Here is a 20,886-nt window from a genome sequence, read left to right on the forward strand (position 1 = left end):
GAAACACTGGCAATACTACATACATATTATAAAATAGAAAATGGTAAAGAATATTTTTACAGCTGACGAAGCTGGCATTTATCCAAACTCAGATAATATATTTTTTTAATTATTCCTTTTGGCCTCAAGAGTAAACAGATAGCAATTACAAAGGGAGCATGTGTGTTGTATGGGACTCCTACAAAATACAACTTGTAATATATTGGCTAGACCAATAAAAGATATCACAATATCTGTGTCCACTTAGACAATAAAGCAATTTAAGGTAATCCTTCATACAAATCATTTGGCTGTGTAAAAGATGTCTGTAGAACAGCCTGTCTGTCACTGATATTTGCAGTGGTTACACAGAGTACACAAGGCACAAGAACAATCTCTCTGTTTGTGCTGGAAGCCTCTATTTCTCCTCAACGCTGCAATGCTGTTTGCTTTTTGATAACTGGGGTTGAAAACAGAGGAGCATAAATAGAGTCCTTAGAAAAGATTCCTTTGTTCTTTTAGCATCTTGTGCCAAATAAAGCCACATTATTTATTTATTTATTTATTTATTGTTCCCTTCTGGTACATGCAAAGGACAGAGTCCACTGGCAGTACAGAAAAAGTGACAACTACAGAAAACTGCACAGCTCAGACATATAGCAGTGATGTCCAAATAATGACAGCCCTTTACAGCATAAACTTGGTGAAACAGGGACTTTGTTTTAAAGTCTTTTGGAAAGTTCAGTTCCGTTGTCCATTTCCATTCAGGAAGATCATCAACATAAATCTGATGTGCTGCAAACAGATCAGTGCGTTGTTGTGGTGAAGAGCCCCCATCTTCAAAGCAGCTCATGGATGTGGATGAGTGGCATCTGAGTGGCTCAGTAGCCCTTCACGTGCTTTTACCGTGCCTAGGGTGTGCTATCCACTAGATAGACGTAACACTCCTTGGGAGATGATGTGACATATGTGATCATGGCCACGCTGACTCTTTTTCTTTCAACAGTGTTTTGGGTTTACAAGGCAAGGTTTTGGTAGTGGGGGGCCTCTGTGAGCAGAGCCCATCAGCTGCCCCATGTCAAATCAGAGCCAGCTCCAGCTGGCTCCAAAAGGGACCTGCTGCTGGTCAGAGCCAAGCCAGGGAGTGACACTGGGTGGGCCTCTGGGAGAGCAGGTTTAATGGAAGGGAAAAACAACAACAACAACCTTCTGTGCAACAGAAGCTGGGAGAGAAGCGTGAGAAAAACTGAGAGAAGCAGCCCTGCAGTCCCCCAGGCCAGTGCAGCAGGAGGGCAGGAGGTGCTCCAGGCAGGCAGCAGCAGTTCCCCTGCGGCCTGTGGAGAGGCCCCTGGTGGAGCAGGCTGTCCCCCTGCAGCCCATGGGTCCCACATGGAGCAGATCTCCACGCTGCAGCCCCTGGAGGAGCCCCCGCAGGAGCAGGTGGATGTGGCCTGGAGGAGGCTGCAGCCCATGGAGAGCCCCAGCAGGAGCAGGCCCCGGGCCAGAGCTGCAGCCCGTGGAGAGGAGCCCACGCAGGAGCAGGGGTCTGGGGGGAGCTGCCACCCGTGGGGGACCCGTGCTGGGGCAGTTTGCTCCTGGGGGATGGACCCCGTGGTACGGAGCCGTGTGGGAGCTGGTCTTGAGCTGCTGCCTGTGGGCAGCCCCCACAGGCTCAGTTGGGGAAGGACAGCATCTACGTGGGAGGGACCCCAATAAATTATATGAATTTGCCTATACTGAGTTTGTTTTGCCCATGATGATAATTATTGAGTGATCTCCCTGTCATTATGTCAACCCTTGAGTCCTTTTCCATCATATTTTCTCCCCCTTTTCCTTTGATGAAGGGGAGTGAGAGAATGGTTGTGGTAGCGTTTGGATGTCCATGAGGGTGAAACCACCACAAAGAGTCATGTCAGAAGTGGGTTTGAGAAGAAAAGAAGCACCAGCTGCAAGGAGGGATGTGGCACCTTGTGGTGAAGAGAAAGCTTGTACAGAAGAGAGCTGAGGCTGACACAGGCAGAATGGCAGGGTCTGAATGCAACATGAGTTACCTGTGCAGGTATGGGTACAGGATCCTAAAGGGGAAGACAGAAGGGTTGATTTTAATGTGGAAGAAAAGGAACAACAGATGTAGGGTACAGAAGAAGGTTGACAAAATAAAAATTGCAGGTAAAATAACATTTGAAGAGTATGTCTTCTGAGGAGGCCAGCTGGTTGATGGGTGAGGTCTTCAGGGTTATGGGTATATGAACTCACTGCAAAGCACTGTCTGCTTTCTAAGAGAGAATATTCCCTGAAGATCTGGAGCACATGCAAGAGAGAGTAAAAACTGGCAGATACCAACACCCATGACCACAAGAATCTTGATAACAGCACTGAAACCAGGGCTGAGATGGGAGGAGAGCGTGGAGCCTTGTTCCAGCAGGACCACATTAAATTTGGGATTAGAGGGAGTCAGAAATCCAAAGGTGGATTGGGGGTGCAAATGTAGTAGGAAACAGTACCCACTGAGAGTATGCAGCCTGCTGTAGAGAGTGGGGATTGATGTGGAGAGAAACCTTTCAAGACAGACAGGAAGAAAGGTAGGAAGAGAACTGAGCAAGGGGACCATCAGGGAAAATACGACTTTGAGGAGAAAAGACGTTTCAGAGAGGCTAAGGTGGATGTTGGGTGAAGGTCATGGGTGTTTCATGAAGAGCTTGCTGGGAGGAGCTTGCATTGCAGGGCATAGTGTGGCTGCGCCCAGTCCAGGACAGGGATGAATGAGTAATTGCCACGGACAAGAAGTCTATGTTCAGGAAATGTCTCCAAACCTTTTGTAAAATCAGCAAATACTTAATACAAAGAAAAATAAAAAAGCTTGCCAAATAATGGTGCCAGACTAGCAAAGGTTTTTATTTCCATCAGATAACAGGTAATTTCTGGTCAAGTTAAATTGTTATATGTAAACAGTACTTTAAACTGTTCCTGACTTTGTGCGTGTGGAAAATGTACAGGACATCTTCATTAGTCTAGTGGCATTTGTTAGAAAACATAGCTCTGTGTTTAGCTAATGACTTAATTAGAAAAGCAGTAGTCAGCTGGCAGTGAATGGTGAGTCTTTATTTAACAGGGAAGCACGAAAATTAGCCAGCCATCTGTTTTTTCCTGTTAATTACCTCTAAATATTAAATCTAAACACAGTCTTCAACCTGACACTGATGGGTGGTTTGAGTGATAATAGTGCAGATCAGATAGCAGAAGGACTGCTAGAAACGAAAATAATGCAGCCCCTCTATTTTACAGCTTTCATACCTGTCTGAAATATGTCTACCTACCTGCAGCAGCTTCTACGGAGATCATGCTCATCACTTCTGGTCCTTCAACCATTTTTTCCCTAATAGCGTAAGTACTCCGTGAAGCTGCTTTGGGAGTTACACAGATGGGCAGGGTCAGGCCACTACTCCCAGCTTCAGCTGACAGTTTCCATCTCCAGCAAGTTGAGAAAGGGAAAAACCATTATGGATCTCTGGGCTTCCACATTGGAAGACATTCTCAGTGGTTGGGATGATTGTTTTTTTCCCTCTTTTTAGTTATTAATAATAATTAGTAGGGAACCCAAAGGCAGATGGGGAAGACAGCAGTGATGACAGCTTCAGAAGGGCAGCTGGAGATAAGCCTCCTAAATCTAGGCATGGGAAACTTGTAGTCCTTGAAGCAGAGTCCCACTGAATGTGGGTAAGCAGTAGGTCACACTTTTGTCACCTTCAGATTTGATTTACACTCGGCTTGCAGAACTGCATCTTTCCAACTGAACGCTTTCCTTCAGAAATAAGGATGTAATTTCTCAGCTCCATCTGGAGTTTATTACTCATGTTACTTACACTTCCTTGACTCTTGATAAGAAAAATGATCGTTGTGCTGTAAATTTTCAAAACATTTTTCAGGGCTGGCTTCCAGTGCTGTTACAACATTTCTGCTACCTCTAATATTTGTTTTGATGGATTTGGAGCTGCCATGCTGTAGTTCACTGTTATTGCATGTCAGCTTGATATATGTGATATTTTCTATATGGTATATTGGTTTAATTCAAAAAGAATTTGTCCAGAAAAATGGGCAGAGGAGAAGATTATGGTGCAAGATAAGTAATCAATACCTAAGCAGTATTTAGGATATACCAATGGACAGTACCAGATTCTTAGTTTTGATTTTGTCTCTTCCCAGCCTGATTTCCAAAATGTTTGAACCAGGGCATTTTAACATCCATAAGCACAGAAGACAGCATACAAAGGATTCTGTCTTTGTCTGGACAAGGGAAGAAACTCCTTGGTGGACTGCCAAAACAAGAAATTCTGCTAGAGGACTTGATCATAGGTTAAGTTTCAAGAATGCCATTGTGAATTGTAAGATGAAGATAATACAGACATGCATACTGCTGTTTTAAAGTTCTAAGTTTTAAAAAGTTCTTTTCCCTATCTTTTTTTTTTTTTCTTTATTTATTTTTCTGCTGATGCTGTTCAAATAGAAAGTAATTAGTTTTTTTTTAGATGATATTTCTGAACACCATACATTACTGGCCTTCTGAGAAGGCACACGTCTCTCTGAGTCTGTGGGGTAAGGTTGCTCGATCCATGGGGTTGTGCACTGCAAGGTCCACAGGAAGTGGGGAAAAACTGAATAATTACCACCCCACAGGTGTCACCCACCAAGGCACAAGGCTTGAGCCCTGAAGAAATGCCGTAATTAATAGCAGTATTAAAAGGTGACCAGTCAGATGTGCAGCTGGTCGTACAAGCATGACACCTGATAGTTGCGTTTTCTCAGTTGTTAAACAAACTTCAGACTCTGTCCAATACTTTTAACATAAATCAGGCAACGTGCACAATAAAAAGAGCCACTTAAATGATTATTTTGGACTACAAAATGGGATCTGCTTTTAGAAGACATGAACTGAACTTTGTTTTTTGTTTTGGCAGTGTATTTCTGTGGGGCTAAGAAGAATAGAATGGTTTATTTTGCTGTAATCTGTTCTGGAAATGGTGGCTTCTGTCCTAAAAAAACTGTTACAGTTTTTTTTCAAAATGCCACAGTAAAGATTTTTTTGTTAGATGTTATGACCATGAAGTGTTTATTAATTTTTGAATGCATATATATGGGATTCAGTTTATAAGTCTTCATATTACTACAGTGCATGTTAAGTTAGACATTCACTTCTTAAATTAAAAAAGTATAAAAGAAATGTGAATATTGTTGTTTTCTTCTCAAGTCGTTGATTACACAGAATGCCGTAAACATGACTATCTAATGTTTTGTTTGTTTCATTGCTAAAAAATCTGTTTCTTTGTAGAATAAATTTATTCAAATTCTTTACCGTGAATAACACCAGAGGTAAAAAAAACAGCAAAACAAATTTACAGGCTAAAGAGAAGTCGAGCAAAGAGGCAAACACAAACATCCCTTTTTCCCTTTGTCAAGGGAAATGACAGTAGTCAAATTATTTTTCTCATTCTTAAGGCCAGGAGTAGTGTCATCATCATCATCTCCCAGTACTTTTAAGAATGTTCTCGACACCTGATGAGCTTTCTGAAGGCCAGTTTGAAATCTTCATTAAAGCTAGTGTACAGCAAAGGGTTGATAAGGGAGTTGACATATCCAAGCCAGGTCAAGAAATCTGCTACTTCTGGAGACACAGTGCAAACGTGGAGGCCCACCAGCAGCTCCTTGATGAAAAAGGGCAACCAGGACAAAATGAAAGCACCCAAGATCAGTCCCAAAATGCGAGCAGCCTTTCGCTCCCGTGTGGTGGAAATCTGCTGCCGGTCACCAGCCAGGTCCAGGTCATTCTCAAAAGGAGGGATCCTCACGGACGCGTTGATTTTATCAAACTCCGTGGTTGGGTCGGAGGTGGAGAAGTCCGAGACGCAGAACGTCTGTGTGAGCTTACAGCTGGCAAAAGAGTTTTGGCTGTCGGTGCTCCTGTTGCTGAGGTGGCGGCTCGAACCCCGCTTCTGGTAAAGGCTCTTTGCAGCGTGGTAGATCCTGTAGTACAGAATCAGGATCAAAGTCAAAGGTATATAAAATGCCCCGAATGTGGAATAAATAGTGTAGATGACGTGATCGTGCTGAATGCGGCACTCACTGGGAATATTGACGCTGTGGTGATTTCTCCAAAACAAAGGGGGCATGGATATGAAAATGGAGATAGTCCACACGGTGACTATCATCAGCCCAGCCCTTTTGGCTGTTCTTTTCCTGGCATATTCGATGGCATCTGTGATTGCCCAGTACCTGTCCAGAGCAATGACACACAGGTGAAGAATCGAACACGTGCAACAGGTCATGTCGACGCTAAGCCAGATCTCACAGATGAAGTATCCCAAAGTCCATTTGTCTATCATTATGTAAGTGATACTCAAGGGCATGACAAGGACAGCAACAAGGAGATCTGTCACAGCTAGCGAACATATTAAATAATTTGCTGGCTGGTGGAGCTTCTTGGTTGTGGAGATTGCTGCAATCACAGCAGAATTCAGCAGCATAGTCAGGGTTGTGATTGTGGCCAAGGTCAGGGTAACAAGCATCTTTTCAGTTACAGTTTTTGGCTTTGCAGCCACGTTGGCTTCAGTGGTGCAATTTGTGAAATTCATTTTGCCCCCGCAGGATGCACAGTGAAGGAAGTGGCTGCTGCAGGTAGCGGGTAGTTCCAGCTTCAGATGTCACCCATTGGAAAGAGGGACAGAGATGCTCCAGGTACAAAAGTTTTTATATCTCCATATTCAACAGCACAGCAAAAAGCTTCCAGGTTTTCTCCTGCTCATTGTTTTCCTAGAAGACAAAAATACATGCTTTAGCAAATCTATGTTTTAGCAAATCTCACTTTTTGGCAAAAATCTCACACTTCTAATATTAGCACCTCAAATAAGAATTTTGCTCATTTTTCCTCCTTCTCTTCTCTCTTTCCTTTTCTTCCCCTTTTCCTCTCCTTTATTTCTTTCTCATTTCTAAAGGGCATTTTGGGCCAGATTTTCCTGCTGGTGTGAAGTGTTTATTTCTCCTTTGACTCTGAAGATCTCAGCTGAAGTGGGAGGTTAGACTAGAAGACCTCCAGAGATCCCTTCCAACAAACATTTCTGTGATCTCTGTTAATTATTGATACCAGCAGCTAGTCTTTGCCTGCTTGTCAAATAGGCTCCAGCAGATGAAGAGTTTAGGAAATCTGCCTTTTCACTTTAATTGCTGTATGAAAGAGATCAAATCCTTCTATATATCACCTGTGAAAAAGAGAAACAGAGCAGCCTACATCAGCAAAGACATGCCAGAATTTCATAGTTTTCTATTCTGCTTTTTCTTATCCATGACTTTATTAATATCTTGGAAACAGTACTTAAAAATTACTCAGGTTACCTTTAACATGCAGCTTTCAAGCAATGTTTAAAGCTTTATGGTGAACACTTAGTTTTACACAGCACATTGGTGTTGCTAGGAGCTTATATAGTTTTGGCTAATTATTCCTGACATTTCACATATCCCACTGTGTGTGTCTTTGGAGGAGACAGACAAAAAGCTTTTGCATTTGCTTTGAGATTTCTATTGAATTTTGCTGCCTGTCAGGCAGTCCACCACAGTGCAATATACAAATAATATATATATACACATTTAAAAAGGTTTACTTTTGTTTCAGGTGTTTATTTTGTGAAAACATGTGAGTCCTCTCCATGCATCCCAAATGCTGACTGAGGCCAGAGTTAGCAACCTGTGGGATGCACCTTGAGATACCTTCCAGCGCCTTGCGTTCTTGTTTGTAATTTATCTCCTCATAAAAGGTGTAGTAGACTGAAAGCCTGAATTGTTTACCGTTAAAATAAACCACAAGATTCCTTTCCCTGGCTTCACTTATCCAAAAGTAAGGCGTCCTCTAGGCTAATTGTGTAGGCTCCCTTGATGAGGAGTAGATTGAGATAGCTGCTGCCAGAAACATATTTGTCCCCTCTCCAGACAAGTCTGTAAAGCAGATGGTATGAATCACCCCCTGGAAACATTGATCTTTCTCAATTTTGACTACAAGTGGCTCTTCCATACTTGCTCTTAGAATACATGCCTGATTTTTAGATGGCTAAATTTGATAGGTAAAACCCATTCTCATTGACACCAGTGGGACTTGGGTTAGGCTCTGAGAGAGAGTTTGCATATGCAAGCTAATGAGGAATTAAGAGTCTGAATGAGAAATTATGAATGTAAATGTAGTCAGCTGCTTCGGTCTGTACATACACTCTTATTCAGAAATTGGAGTGCCATCTTCTCAATGAGCCGAATGAGGAACAATCAAAAATAGAAACTTAAAAAAAAAAAAAGCAAGAAAAAAGCGCTGTACTTTGCAGATCAGCCCTAGGAAAGAAGATCTGCTTCATTGCACCATTGCAGACTGTAGGCAAGCAGAACGTGAGTTGAAAATCCCCAGATGGCCTTTCATACCAACATAACCTTTCTGAGCTCTGCCCTCCCTTTTTGCACCACCACAAAGATACTCTGAAAAAAATAAATTGTTTTCTTCCTTAATGAACTTGTCTTTAAACAAAACCCATCACACTTTGTCAGGCTCAAGTGCAGTGGTTTCCATTAGAAAAAAGGATGCTGCTGATTGCATGGGGGAGTTTGTTTAAGTCTGCTCACTGCTCAGCAGGTATGATTTTTTTTTTTCCCCTTGGAAAATCACTGCAATAATTAAAGTCAGGGTAGAAATATAAACAAAGCATCCTCCTTGCAGAAGAAAAGCTTGCAGGTACCTCAGACCAGGCAGTCGCAGCGTGCCATGTCAAAGACCAACACAGAAGAGTTATTTGATTTTAATTCCCACATTCTTTATAGGAAACGAGCCCTTAGCAATTCAGACAATATAAACACCACAGACAAGAACTGGATTAAACCAATGTTATTAGGGAAGTATTTTTAAATGCTGAAAAATCTGGAGATGTCAGGCTAAAGATTTCCTCTATGGCTCAAGTCTGCCCCTCTTCTCATCCCTTTCACACGTTATGAGGCATTCTTACGGTGTGGGCATTTCTACTCATGGTAGAGGCACATCAGAGAGGTCCTGGCCTGGTGCAGACAGGTCCTGGCATCACCAGCCAGTTCTCACCAAGGTGAGGGCACAGCAGACAGTTTTTTGGCTGAGTCAGAGCGTTTGGAACTGTTGCACAGGTTGCTCAGGGTGGTGGCAAAGCTGGAGGCACTGGTGAGCTCCCATCCTCAGGACAGACCAGCACTACTTTGCTTAGACCGAGTGCTTCCCACCACACTCCCAGTGGGATGGAGCAACAGAAATGTTCTTTCTCCTGCTGCTAAGCCCCTTGCTGCTCCCCATTTTCCAAGCCATCTTTGTTGGATGCAAGCATCCTACAGAATCTAATCACAACCCCTGCCTCCCAGAGCATGTGCAGTCCCTTAGCCCTCAGCTCCCTGTGCCAGACCAGCCTGAGACTCCCCTGACCTTCTGCTGCAGCCTCAGCCTCTACCTTCAGCAGTTCAGCCAGGTTCAGTGTGCATACCCCATCCCTCACTGTCCTCGCTTGTCCAGCTTTCATCTCTTTGCCTTTGAATTAGAAGGCACCCTATACAAAGTATCTTGGCCCAGAAAAGAGGTGGGGTTCTAAATTGGGAAGTGACTTTTCTAGATGGCAGAGACTGACCTTGCTTATTAACATAGGGCAGGATTAAATGCTACTTATCATTAATCTTTAAAAATGCAGGTGTGATTGTGGTCACACATTTTGTAGATCTCGTATTTTAATTCTTTGTTTGCTGTCTTTTGAGGTACCTGTCAACCCCTGACCAGTGCCAGGGACCACATAGTTGCTATATATAGTATTACTATCACTACAGTGATCGACTGTGGGTTTATAAGTCACTTCTGGGAAGCGTCATTAATAACATAGTTATCTTATTTAAAGTCCTCTCACTAAAAGCACTGCCATGCTTATGGCTTGTGCTTGTATCCCTTCAGGCTGTCAGTCATCTCACACAGAGACTGATTTTACTGGTTTGGTGGGAGAAGCTTGTGGGAGTTCCTCCAAATGAGAATCAATCACATTGCGTATTAGCTGATTATTGGTAATGGCACTGAGTGCTGTCTGGGAGGGAGAAGGGGAGAAAAGGATGATTAATTGTTCCCTAAAAACAACAGGACAGGTTTAAGCTGTGAGATGGCAATGTCCATGTCTGCTCTTGCCAGGAAATATCTCCATCATCTCAACAGAGAAATAATATTTTGCCACATGGCGGAATACTCGGAATTTCTAATAGACAAGTGGATGAGCTGACTCCAACTCCTTGCCCACTGAACTTTTCACTGTTTCATGAGAAATAGAATAATATCACTTGCAGAGAACAGGGAGAGTTAGCATTGCATGTGTGCATGTACCTGTGTGCATGTGCATGCACATGTGTGTGCAGAAGGGTTAGTTCCTTTATATCCATGACCTTACACTGCCTTTAAGCAATTCAGGCACTGTGCAGTTATGGTACTTCATGCTTTTGGCAGCAATAGATCAATATGACTTTGTTACACTCTGAATTGGTCTGAGTGCTTTTCACTTTCAGTATTTCCATTTTCATAGTTGTGAAGAGCAAGACCTGTGATGTGCTTTGTGAAACAGGTGGTTAGCTTATGGGAAATATTACTTAGCACATTTATGATAATGTTGATATTTCAAGCTATGGAAAGATGTTAAACTTCCAATATTCCGTCTTATTATCTCAAAGAGGTTGGCTCTTCCAAGTTCAACACAAAAAGCACTGAAATCCAAGCATTTCACTTTGAAGATAGATTACAAGATTTTGCAACTCTCCAGATCATTCTTGTACTTCACTCTTGTAAAGTCAAGACTTTCTGGACTCCTTCATAGCCAACTGATAGAGCTGATTTTAATTGAGGATTATAGGTTCCAAGTACCTTGTATTGTATTCTGGCATGCTGTTTTTTCTCTGGGTTTCTGAGGACCTCAGTGCTGCAGAGGTAATGCTACAGCAGCAGTCTTAATTAACTACAATTTATATAGCCACTTGATGCTGATTATAACATCATATTGCAAAAAGTGGTACCCCAGAGCTGACCAAATGGAGGTGGTCAGAATCACACCAACCCGTGGAAGGACTGCCAGCAAGATAAAATTCTGCAGTCACCAACAGCTCGTATTCACACTCACAGCATGAGGTTTCTGATGCTGACTGTATTGAAGGTAAACTATCAGAAGGTGGGCTGAGACTGCCTCACAGCAGAGTAAACCGAGATAGATAGGAGAATAAATGAAGTGGCTGTTTTTGTGCTAGATCAGAAATTTTCAGCCTGTCTATGGGAAGTTCCTAGCTGCATTATGGGCCTCAGGTTTAGGGATGCAGCTTTCTTCAACGCAGACTGAATAAGGCCCAGAACAAAATTACTATAACATTTGTATGAACTGCAGTGGTGACCTGAGCAGCATGCAGTTTCGTCAGAGGGGCTCAGCACCAAGCAAGGTATGTGGAGGCTTGGCTATTTGTCTATTTGTCTCTCTGACTATCTGACTAATGCTGATATATATACTCACCCTGACATAAATAACCAGGGTGCAGTACATTACAATCAAGGCTATAATGGCCTGCAGCCTGTTCTCCAGCACCCTTCTGTAGTGAAGATTTCTAGGGCTGTGGGGACCCTTAGGAGTCCACAGCCTTGCAAGATCCACAGCAGCTTGGTCACCACATCACTAACTGAACGTATGGCTGAGCTGTTCTACGAAACTGTATCAGAAATACCAGATTTGGGTGTGGATGTTGCCAAACTGGGACCAAGGTGCAGAAGGTAATTCAGGCAGGGTTGTCCATATTGGAGGAGACTGGGATGGAGGAAAGGACGTTCAAGGCTTGTGAAAAGGAGGGACAGGAAGTGGGAGAAGATATAACAAGTATAAAAGGGGCACATATTGCTTGCCCACAGTCACAATTGATAAGCCAAGCTGTTGCTCAGAACAGAGCATGTGAGTCAAACCCACCTCTATGGGCCAGCCTGGCGACCTGGGGGTGGAGGAATCCAGCACCCTGGTGTCATGGTGTCAATGTCTGCACCAGACCTGGTGGCACTGGCAGCTAGTGACCACCTCCTCAAAGTGACGAGGTGCTGACCATGGCCTCTTGCCGGTCAAAGGGCAAAACCAAGTGCTCATACAGGCCATTTGGGGGTGTGCATGCTTTCTCCAAGGGCAAGGTATGCAGCTTTCTACAGACTCTTCCCAACCACATCATAAATGCTTGTGTCATATTGGCAATGCTCAAGATCAAGATATTTTGAAAACAATTGCACTCTAGCCTGAAATACTGACTATATGAAACTGTTAGTCAAATACCTTAGGGTGGGCTTATTCATTTGTTTTCAACAGGTCATAAACCTACTTAAGTCAAATTGATGTACACCGGTTTTAAGCTCATTCATGAATCTCCAGGATGAGTTTTACAGTGACGTTTGAAAATGCACCCTCTTGCCTAATCATTGCAAATCAGGGCCTGAATCAATCCGATCTGTAGTCAATGAAAGACCCCAGGCAGGGAGATTTGCGAGGCAATTTTTAAAGAAATCCTTTCAGGATCACACTTCAGAGCTAAGGTTTTCTGGTGTAGATCTTGGCACATGCAAATGAGAAACAATAATGAGTGACGATCGTCAAACCATGCTTCCTCCCACAAGCAGCAGTATAATTATCATTCAGAGATGACTACTCATTTTTATCTACTTTTAATACAAAAATTACTCAATCTTAGGCAGTGCAAGCTCATAAGACGGTGCTGAGCTGCAATCTGATACCAACTAACCGACTCAATGTGGATTTCATCGTGTCTTTAGTTAAATATATGTAAAATCCTCTGTGCAGGTAAAATACCCAGATTTCTCATGAACATCTCGAGGAGATGCCTCAGTTGGAATAATTTGCTTTAAAGAGACTATCAAATTAAAAAAAATGACTTTAAAACTCATCACCACTTGTCATAACACTTTAGACTCTTAACACTGTACATTTAAGACTTTTTTTTTTTTTTTTTTTTTACTGTACACAAAATACTTACTTAAGTTTCAGCTCATTCATTGCAGCTGACTTCATGTTCCCCTTTCCTGCACTAACTTAAATCCTGAGTTGTTTAACCCTATGAACACCACAGGCTGTATCTCCCCATATGCTGGAGCCAGGAGACATGGGTAGCTGGATCCTGCAAACTTTTTTTTGGACAGAATTTGTAATAATCAGTTGCATAAGCGTATATTGCCAAAACTTTAAAGTGCTGCCTTTCATGTTAAGCTGTGGCAGAGAGACCTCATTATGTCTCTGCTTTCTTGAAAGATGAGTTATGGATATTTGGAGCTGCTATTTGGCACAAGGAGCAGGACCGAGGAAGTAAAAATTGGTGTAAATGATGAGAAACAGCCCTGTCATGTGAACTAACCTGATGAAAGCTAGCTGACAAGCCCTTCCCTGGTACACAGGGCATCTGTTAGCAGAAGCACACCAGCTTGTTTTGATTGCCCTAAGGCAACAGCCTTCAGAGCTGTGCTTATCAGCAGATCTTGCCTCAGTGCAGAGAAGGGGCTCTTGATCCTTGCTGACTTCCTAATTTAGTAGATAGCTATAGCCAGGAGACATGTAACCTGCACACTTAACCTCTCGTCTGGGAAAGAAAAATACGGTCTGTGCAGGTTGCTGACTCTTGCAATGTTCACACCTAGCTGTTACTCTCACACAGACAGGTTGTTCTCTGATTTATTTATTTATTTATAGAAACCCTCTGGTTTAGACCATCTTACCTACATTTCTAAATGTTTTTCATCACTAAAGAAGCCCTTTTCTCTGAATTTTCCGTTTTACCTCTCTTTGTGCATGCATCTTTAAAATATTCTGGGTTGCCAACATTCCTTCTCCTGTGTTTTTTAATTATTTTTTTGACACTGTTTAACTTTTTTCCCTTATGTTGTTTCATAAGACTGACCACGGCACTGATCTCTGAGTGGTTTTACTGAATGGCGTAGAAGGACACATACACATGCAGAAGGAAAGAGCGCCCATGCTGAGCATTGGTGGATCTGTGGGGCCCTCCACAACCCGTCCTCCTACTGCTCCAACTTCCATTCAGACTGTTTATTCATTGACTGCATGACTAAGATCAGCAATCAGATAAAATACAGGTGGGAGGACAGCTCAGATAATGAGATGCCACGTTAGACATTGCCAGCTAAGTGTAATTCGTGGAAGGGAGGGAAGAGGACCGTGCCATTTCCAGCACCTACAGCCCTCCTTAGGGAGGCAGCAGCTAGGATGCAGCTCCATCCACGAGTCCCAGCAACATTTTCCCAAAGACAAATGAAATGCAATCACATTTGCCTTCAAAAACCATAGCCAAAGATGCTAACTGTTGGGGCTATGCTGTCATGAAACTGGAAGGCCACTGGAAGAGATCCCCATTTCCTAGCTGGGAAGAGGCTAGACAGTGTCTTGGTGTTTTGGGGAAACAGAGTATGATGCATCAAGGAGCTGGAGGACTTGGGAGGAGAGGAGTTCACTTTATTATTTTCTGGAAACAAACAAACAAACAAACAAACAAAAACCACAACTTCAAAAAATAGACCCAGGGACAAAATATTTCAGTGTCCCCTTGGTCACTAGCAGATTAATCTCTCTAAGCAAGAAATCTTTTTCTCCCTTTCAAATGGACTTACAAAAAGAAAATCCAGTATTTAAAACCTTTTGATTAATGACTTACTCTTTTTTCTTAATTCTTAGCCAGTTTTCTGGAGAATGGAAGCTCATCCATAGAGCTTCAGGAACCATAACTTTTTAAATAATGAGTGATTTTGAAGGTTAGTATTCTTTGAACTAATGCAATGTTTTGTTTGTTTTGTAACTAGAAGCAGAACTGTCTAGCTGTGACTCTCCTCCCATAGCCCTTTTGGAACAAAAGTCATGCATTGTAAAATTGTTGTAAATAAAGCCAATTTTGCTAGGGAAAAATCCTATGAGGGAAAAAAAAGTATATATATATATTTTAAATCCTTTGTTAGAAAGAAGCTTGTTTCATTTGAAAACTATTAAAGCACCACACTGGAACATCTTAAAAAAGTGCCCTGAGGCATAAGAGAACTACAGCTAATATAGCTAGGAAAAGTCATTGAAGGATCTACAGCTGGGTTTTTTCCCCAGATGACAATCCTTTCTCTTACTCCTTGAGTTGAAGCTCCTGATGAGGCTTGCAAGCCTAATGCTTCACCTACTGCCCACAAGCTGTTGTAAGGATGAGGGGACTGACCCGTCCTGCAGCCCCTCATGCCCGAATGCTGAGTGAGCACTGGAAATTCAGCTGCAACATAGCCCCTTGATGAACTGTGCTCCTGTTGTCCTGTCTGAAATCCTACTTCATCCTCAGTGGTTTATAGCCTTTCTTAAAGAGAACGTAGATTTCTGACACTGCACCTCTTAGGGAACAGTTGCTGGCTATGGTGCACAGTTGTCAGTTGTCACCTAGCCACCTTCCCTGTGTCACCTGTGGTTTTAAGGTCTCTGTTGCCATCAGCTGGACTTCAGTCTTTTCCCTCCTACCTACAGGGTCTGAGTCTGTGCACTCATTCACAAAAACTCAGACTCCTAGAATGGTTGAGGCTGGCAGGGCCCTCTGGAGGCCACCTGCTCCAACCCCTGCCCAAGCAGGGCCACCCAGAGCAGGCTGCCCAGGGCCACGTCCAGGTGGCTTCTGAAGGTCCCAAGGATGGAGACTCCACAACCTCTCTGGGCAACCTGTGCCAGCACTCTGTTACCCTCACAGTCAAGGAATGTTTCCTGATGTTCAAAAGGAATCTCCTGTGCTCCAGTTTGTGCCCATTGCCTCTTGTCCTGGCACTGGGCAACACTGAAAAAAGAGCCTGGCTCCATCCTTTTTGCTTCCTCCCCTCAGGTATTTATAGACATTTGTAAGATCCCCTGAAGCCTCCTCTTCTCCAGGCTGAGGAGTCCCAGCTCTCTCAGCCTCTCCTCACAGTAAAGGTGCTCCAGTCCCTTCATCATCTTAGTGGCCTTCTGCTGAAGACTCTTTCCAGTCTGTCCAGGTCTGTCTTGTACTGAGGGGCCCAGAACTGGACCCAGTACTCCAGGTGTGGCCTCACCAATGCTGAGTAGAGTGGAAGGACCACCTTCCTTGACCTGCTCACAATGCTTTGTCTCATACAGAACTTCCTCTTACAGAGGAATAAGCCCATTATACAAGAGTTACATTGTTAAAGGTGCCTAAGTCACTTAACTCCAATTGAGAAGAAACCCTGGTCCATGAAAACCCTAACTCTCATAGAAAGATTGTGAAACACTGGCTGGTGGGTGCATAAATCCTTTCTGAAAACAGGAACGAAGCCTCTGAATTACTTGGATGCTTTAGGTTTTCTACCTGAGGAGTGTTTCCAGGCTTGCAGCTTGCAGTATAACACAGCATGAGTGGTGGGATCAGGAAACTTTTGGCAGGAGCCTATTATGCCATGGTCTGTTGTAATTTTGTTATGTCACATTTCAACCAATATCTAGGAAATGAAGCATCTGCTTATCGAGGTCTCCCAAATGCGTTGAGAAAAACTGTGAGGAAAAAAAAAATCTACACTGAATTCTCACCTGCAAATGCATTTTCGATCTCAATTTATCATCTTGCTGCTTAGAGATATGTCAGAGACACACAAATATTTGCTGATGAATATCATTTATTCAGCTCTGGGGAAATGGTGCTATTTGTATTTATATGGAGACAATCACTTTATTCAAGCTAGATGTCACTGTAAATGCATTGTTTTTCAAGTCATTATTTGCTTCTTGCTGCTATTCCTGTCAGGAGACTGATGTCAATGCGTTTATTTGATCTCCACGTGACTTGGTTCTGTACACATCTGTTCTGCAGTCCATAATGGCCCAAATGAAGAAACCTGGCAGACTAAAACTTAATGGTGTATTAAAGATGTTGAAGATTGATCCAAGGCCCTGTGAAATCAATGGAAATGTTTCTGCTGTGAGCAAAAGATTTCAAATTAAGCCTTAGTGAATATATGTCCGATTTCTAGCTGATTAAAAAAAAAAGCAAATGACTCATACAATGGCTCCAGACTTGCTTTGGAAGGAAAATTTTGTGACAGAACAAATAGTTTTATCATAGCAGAAGGCAACTGCGAGTCCTTCCTAACATTGAATAATGTCTCGTGACGGTGAGAGCTTTGTGCTAGTGGCACGAGACTGCTGCTGGGGGCTGCCAGCGTGGGATTTCCATCTGGCCGGCACGCTCGCTGCAAGTGCAGGAGAAATGAATTACTGACAGCCCACCTGGTGTACAACACCCAGCAGGTCAAGGACAGGCTCCTGCTTAGTATGACACTGCTGCAGCAAAATTGCTGGCGATGGCCATGGAACCTTGGGAGGAGGCAGTTTTTCATCATATTTGCCAAGTGCGGGTCAGCAGGGCCAGGTTTCCTGTACTGGAGCATCATGGTGAAGTCTGCGTATTCACTGAGTGGAGTCAGACAGAGTGGGGAAGCGGTGTCCCTAGCAATATGCCTAGCTAAGAACAGGAATCACCAGCTAAACCCGGTCAATAGCGCCAGAGAAATCATATGAAAAAGAGAATTGCTTTTGTTTCCAAACTTTGTTGTTGTTGGGAACCAATAGATCAGATATTCATTGAGCTGACAGCACATAGGGAGAATGTTTTGGTTAACAATATGATACAGTGACTATTGTCATACGTTACGTTATTTGGAGTCCTAGCAGTAACTAGTTCTAGCTGTAGCTTTCATACGAAGACCCTTCAATACCTACAACCAAACTAACGTGCTTAATTTTGTCCATTGCCTGGGATAATCCATATCTTTGCTTTTGGAAACTTTTAACTTTGTCTAAGCTCACATAACTGGCACTGTAACTACATGTCTGGATCAATTACCAGGTAGGTACAGGATAAGTAAAATATAGCATTATGAAACTAATTCAATATCAGACATGTCATTATATGAATTAGTGGCAATTAGCTGTCAAAACCCATAAGCGCTATATAATTAACCCACAAATACAACATAAATACAGAGTAATTATGAAAGTTCATCCACTGCAAAGACTGAGTTGTCTTTTAACAGGTGTAATGAAATGTGATGAACGAAACTCTGCTGGAAGTAACGTATATTTTGACAGCAGGTGTTTGCGTGTGTGTTGGAGAAACAGAAAGACAGAGAGGAGGACAGCATTTGGCTGTCATTCTCTATGAAGTGCCATGGGAAGACATGCATTTTTCAGCTATGTGCTACATATACCATATTTCCATTTTCCCTGTTTGTAGTAGATTGGTTATGATGAGTACAGAAGACTGTGGGTCACACTCAAAACATCCGATGACTACTGCTACATCACATCCCTCTATTAAACAGAAGACTCCTAATGTGGATGTTTGTCCTGCCCTTGGTTGGGTTTTGCTGCAGCAGCTAATAGTCTTAATAAATAAGAAGTCTTAACATTGTGCTAACAAAGGAAATGTCACAAACAGACACATACACACCAAAAAATGACAAAAAAATATATATAAAAAATCAACCATAGTCTCCTCTACTGCTCCCCCCAGGTGCCTGTCTCAGTGGCAGAAGACTGATTTAAAAGGCAAGATAGATTTCATACCTACTGTGTGCATTTCAAATATGTTTTTCTCATTAAGAACAATATTAAATTCTGGAATAAACCAGAGTGCTTTAATCATCACCATAAGCAAAGCCTTGATTTATGCTGCCTCAGAAAACGAATGAGATGATGAGGGGGTAGAAGATGAAAAGTGCATGCCTCATTCACTTTACCAGACGTCTGCTTCAGCAAGCTACAGATGCTTGCTTGGGTAGAACTCACTGTGGGATCAGAGGTGACTCTAACGAAGCAAAGTGTTTTAAAATTCATCAGTTGTATAAAATTCAAACAGCATATATTCTTTAAGTCATACATGGGCTGAAAATGTGCATGTGCATGTGCATGCACAAATACCATGAGACTGTATAAAACAGTATGCTATTCCTTAAAATCTTGTTGAAAGTTTGAGGAGTTTTGACAAATGCCACCACTGTACTGACTCACCTACCTCGGAAGCGATAAAAGCAAAGGAGCTGACACTGCGCGACTTGTATCACCCAGCGAGAGCTGAACGACACTTTCTTGGTGTTTGAGGCTTCCTCATCCCACATGGTAAGTCTTGCTGGCTCCCTTTCTGGATCATGTCAGCTTTGCAGCTGAAACCCAGCCCAGCATTGCTTGCAGTGAGAGATGCTGGGCAGCATCCAGCTGTAGAGTGCTGATCCTTTTCAGACAGGCTGCTAGGCCTGACTCCTCTCCTGTTCTCTTAAACGTGGACATTGCCCACCAGGAAACACTCCTCTGTCTCTAAACTGAGCTCATACAGGCCTGAGGGACATCAGCTGGAAGGAGAGTTTCTGAGGGACTATCCTGAAAACCTACCAGACCAAGTAAATTTTTCTCTGTCAAAAGCTGTGCAAGGTAAATATTCCTATTTCATTTAGTTGAGACTGTGGGACACTAACAATGCAAAAGAGCAGAGCTTGGGGTAGGAGAAGGGGCTGCTGTAGTTCTGTGTCACTGTTATGCAAGTTTATTTCTGGGCTGACGTGATACTAATCATCATGAGGAATTCAGAATTTGATAATCAAGAAACAGAATAGATCCAAAGGAATGGTATAGGAAATAAACAGAAATACCTGTTCCCAAACAGAAATCCTCTTTGATGGCAGTTTAATTACAGGTATAGAAGAACCAGATCCCCAGAATTTATGAGCGAGTTTATTTTCTAAATTAATATTCAGAGGAGTAGTGAGAGAAACCTTTGCAGAAAATACAGGGCTAAGTAGCTAAGAGATTAATTTCTCTCCTACCTGTTTACCTGTGGTGGTCTGGTGGATGGTCTGAATTTGGGCTCTTCAGATAAGGAGAGGAATTGGTCTGGCTTGGCCTAGGTATTTTTTATGGATACTGGTCAAGAACAAGCAGCCTGTCTGTCTGGGCCTCTACACCTTCAGGCTAGAGTAATAGATAAATCTGGCAGGGTCCAGCAATCTAATATCATTTCTGAGGATATCCAAACCACCACTAAGTTGTACACACAGGTTCTGGAGGAAGTGAAGATCATCTTCTGAAGATCATCATAACCTAGCAAGGAGCAGAAACATTCCTCAACACTCAACAGCATCACTGAGGTGAATGACTGCTCTGAGGGTCATGACTGGGAGGAGAACAGGACCAACATTTCTTTTTATAGAAGGACAAGCTCAGTGTCAGAGAGGTGAAGTGCTTCTGCAGTCACGCAAAGCGCTCCTGGAAGAGTTGGGCTGGAAGGCCAGGTTTTCTACTTCCGTTGCTCTACCTGATCCTCACAATCATGTACAGCCAGGAAATTTGGCCAGTGAGAGCTACATCATCAAGTATGCAATGTACAATTTTATTCTCAATATTAAAGTTACTGGGTTCAGACAAAGCAAGCTTTATTGATAGGCACATAAAGTAGTTCCCACCATTACCTCCTACCAGGCTTTAGCAAGCTCTGGTTTAAGCTTCTAGTCTAAGCTTGCCACCAAAGCTCCTTCTATAGTCAAAGACAAGACAGAGATCTCTCTGGAGGGCAATTTCTCCTTCCTGCCTTCCATCACTTCTGAGCTGTGCAAGTGCTTGCACCATGTGGGAGAAATTAAACTTCTTCCCTACTAGCAAAACAGCAGGAGCTGATGTTCTTGCTCAGACTTAAAAACAGTCACATGGAGGCTGAAACATGGGAATTCTCAGCCTACAGGGGAAATACGAGTAGCTGCAGAGGGTGAGGTCTGACTGACAGGAGGTCAGACCTTGTCCACAGCAA

The 20,886-nt window shown here is 42.8% G+C and overlaps 1 protein-coding gene across 7 annotated transcripts in view; it reads right to left on the reverse strand.

The window, feature by feature from the left end:
- Positions 1 to 2,853: 2,853 nt before the first annotated feature.
- The window catches only part of HTR1E (5-hydroxytryptamine receptor 1E), a 34,793-nt gene continuing 16,760 nt past the window's right edge, over positions 2,854 to 20,886 (reverse strand). For all 7 annotated transcript variants that reach the window (XM_035321813.1, XM_035321812.1, XM_035321810.1 and 4 more), the window contains one exon: positions 2,854 to 6,783. In XM_035321813.1, coding sequence (XP_035177704.1) covers positions 5,511 to 6,605 — 1,095 coding nt within the window. In that variant the 5' untranslated portion in view covers positions 6,606 to 6,783 and the 3' untranslated portion in view covers positions 2,854 to 5,510. The remainder of the gene's footprint in view (positions 6,784 to 20,886) is intronic.

Source organism: Oxyura jamaicensis, chromosome 3, assembly GCF_011077185.1.
Source record: "Oxyura jamaicensis isolate SHBP4307 breed ruddy duck chromosome 3, BPBGC_Ojam_1.0, whole genome shotgun sequence".
Taxonomy (NCBI): Eukaryota; Metazoa; Chordata; class Aves; order Anseriformes; family Anatidae; genus Oxyura; species Oxyura jamaicensis.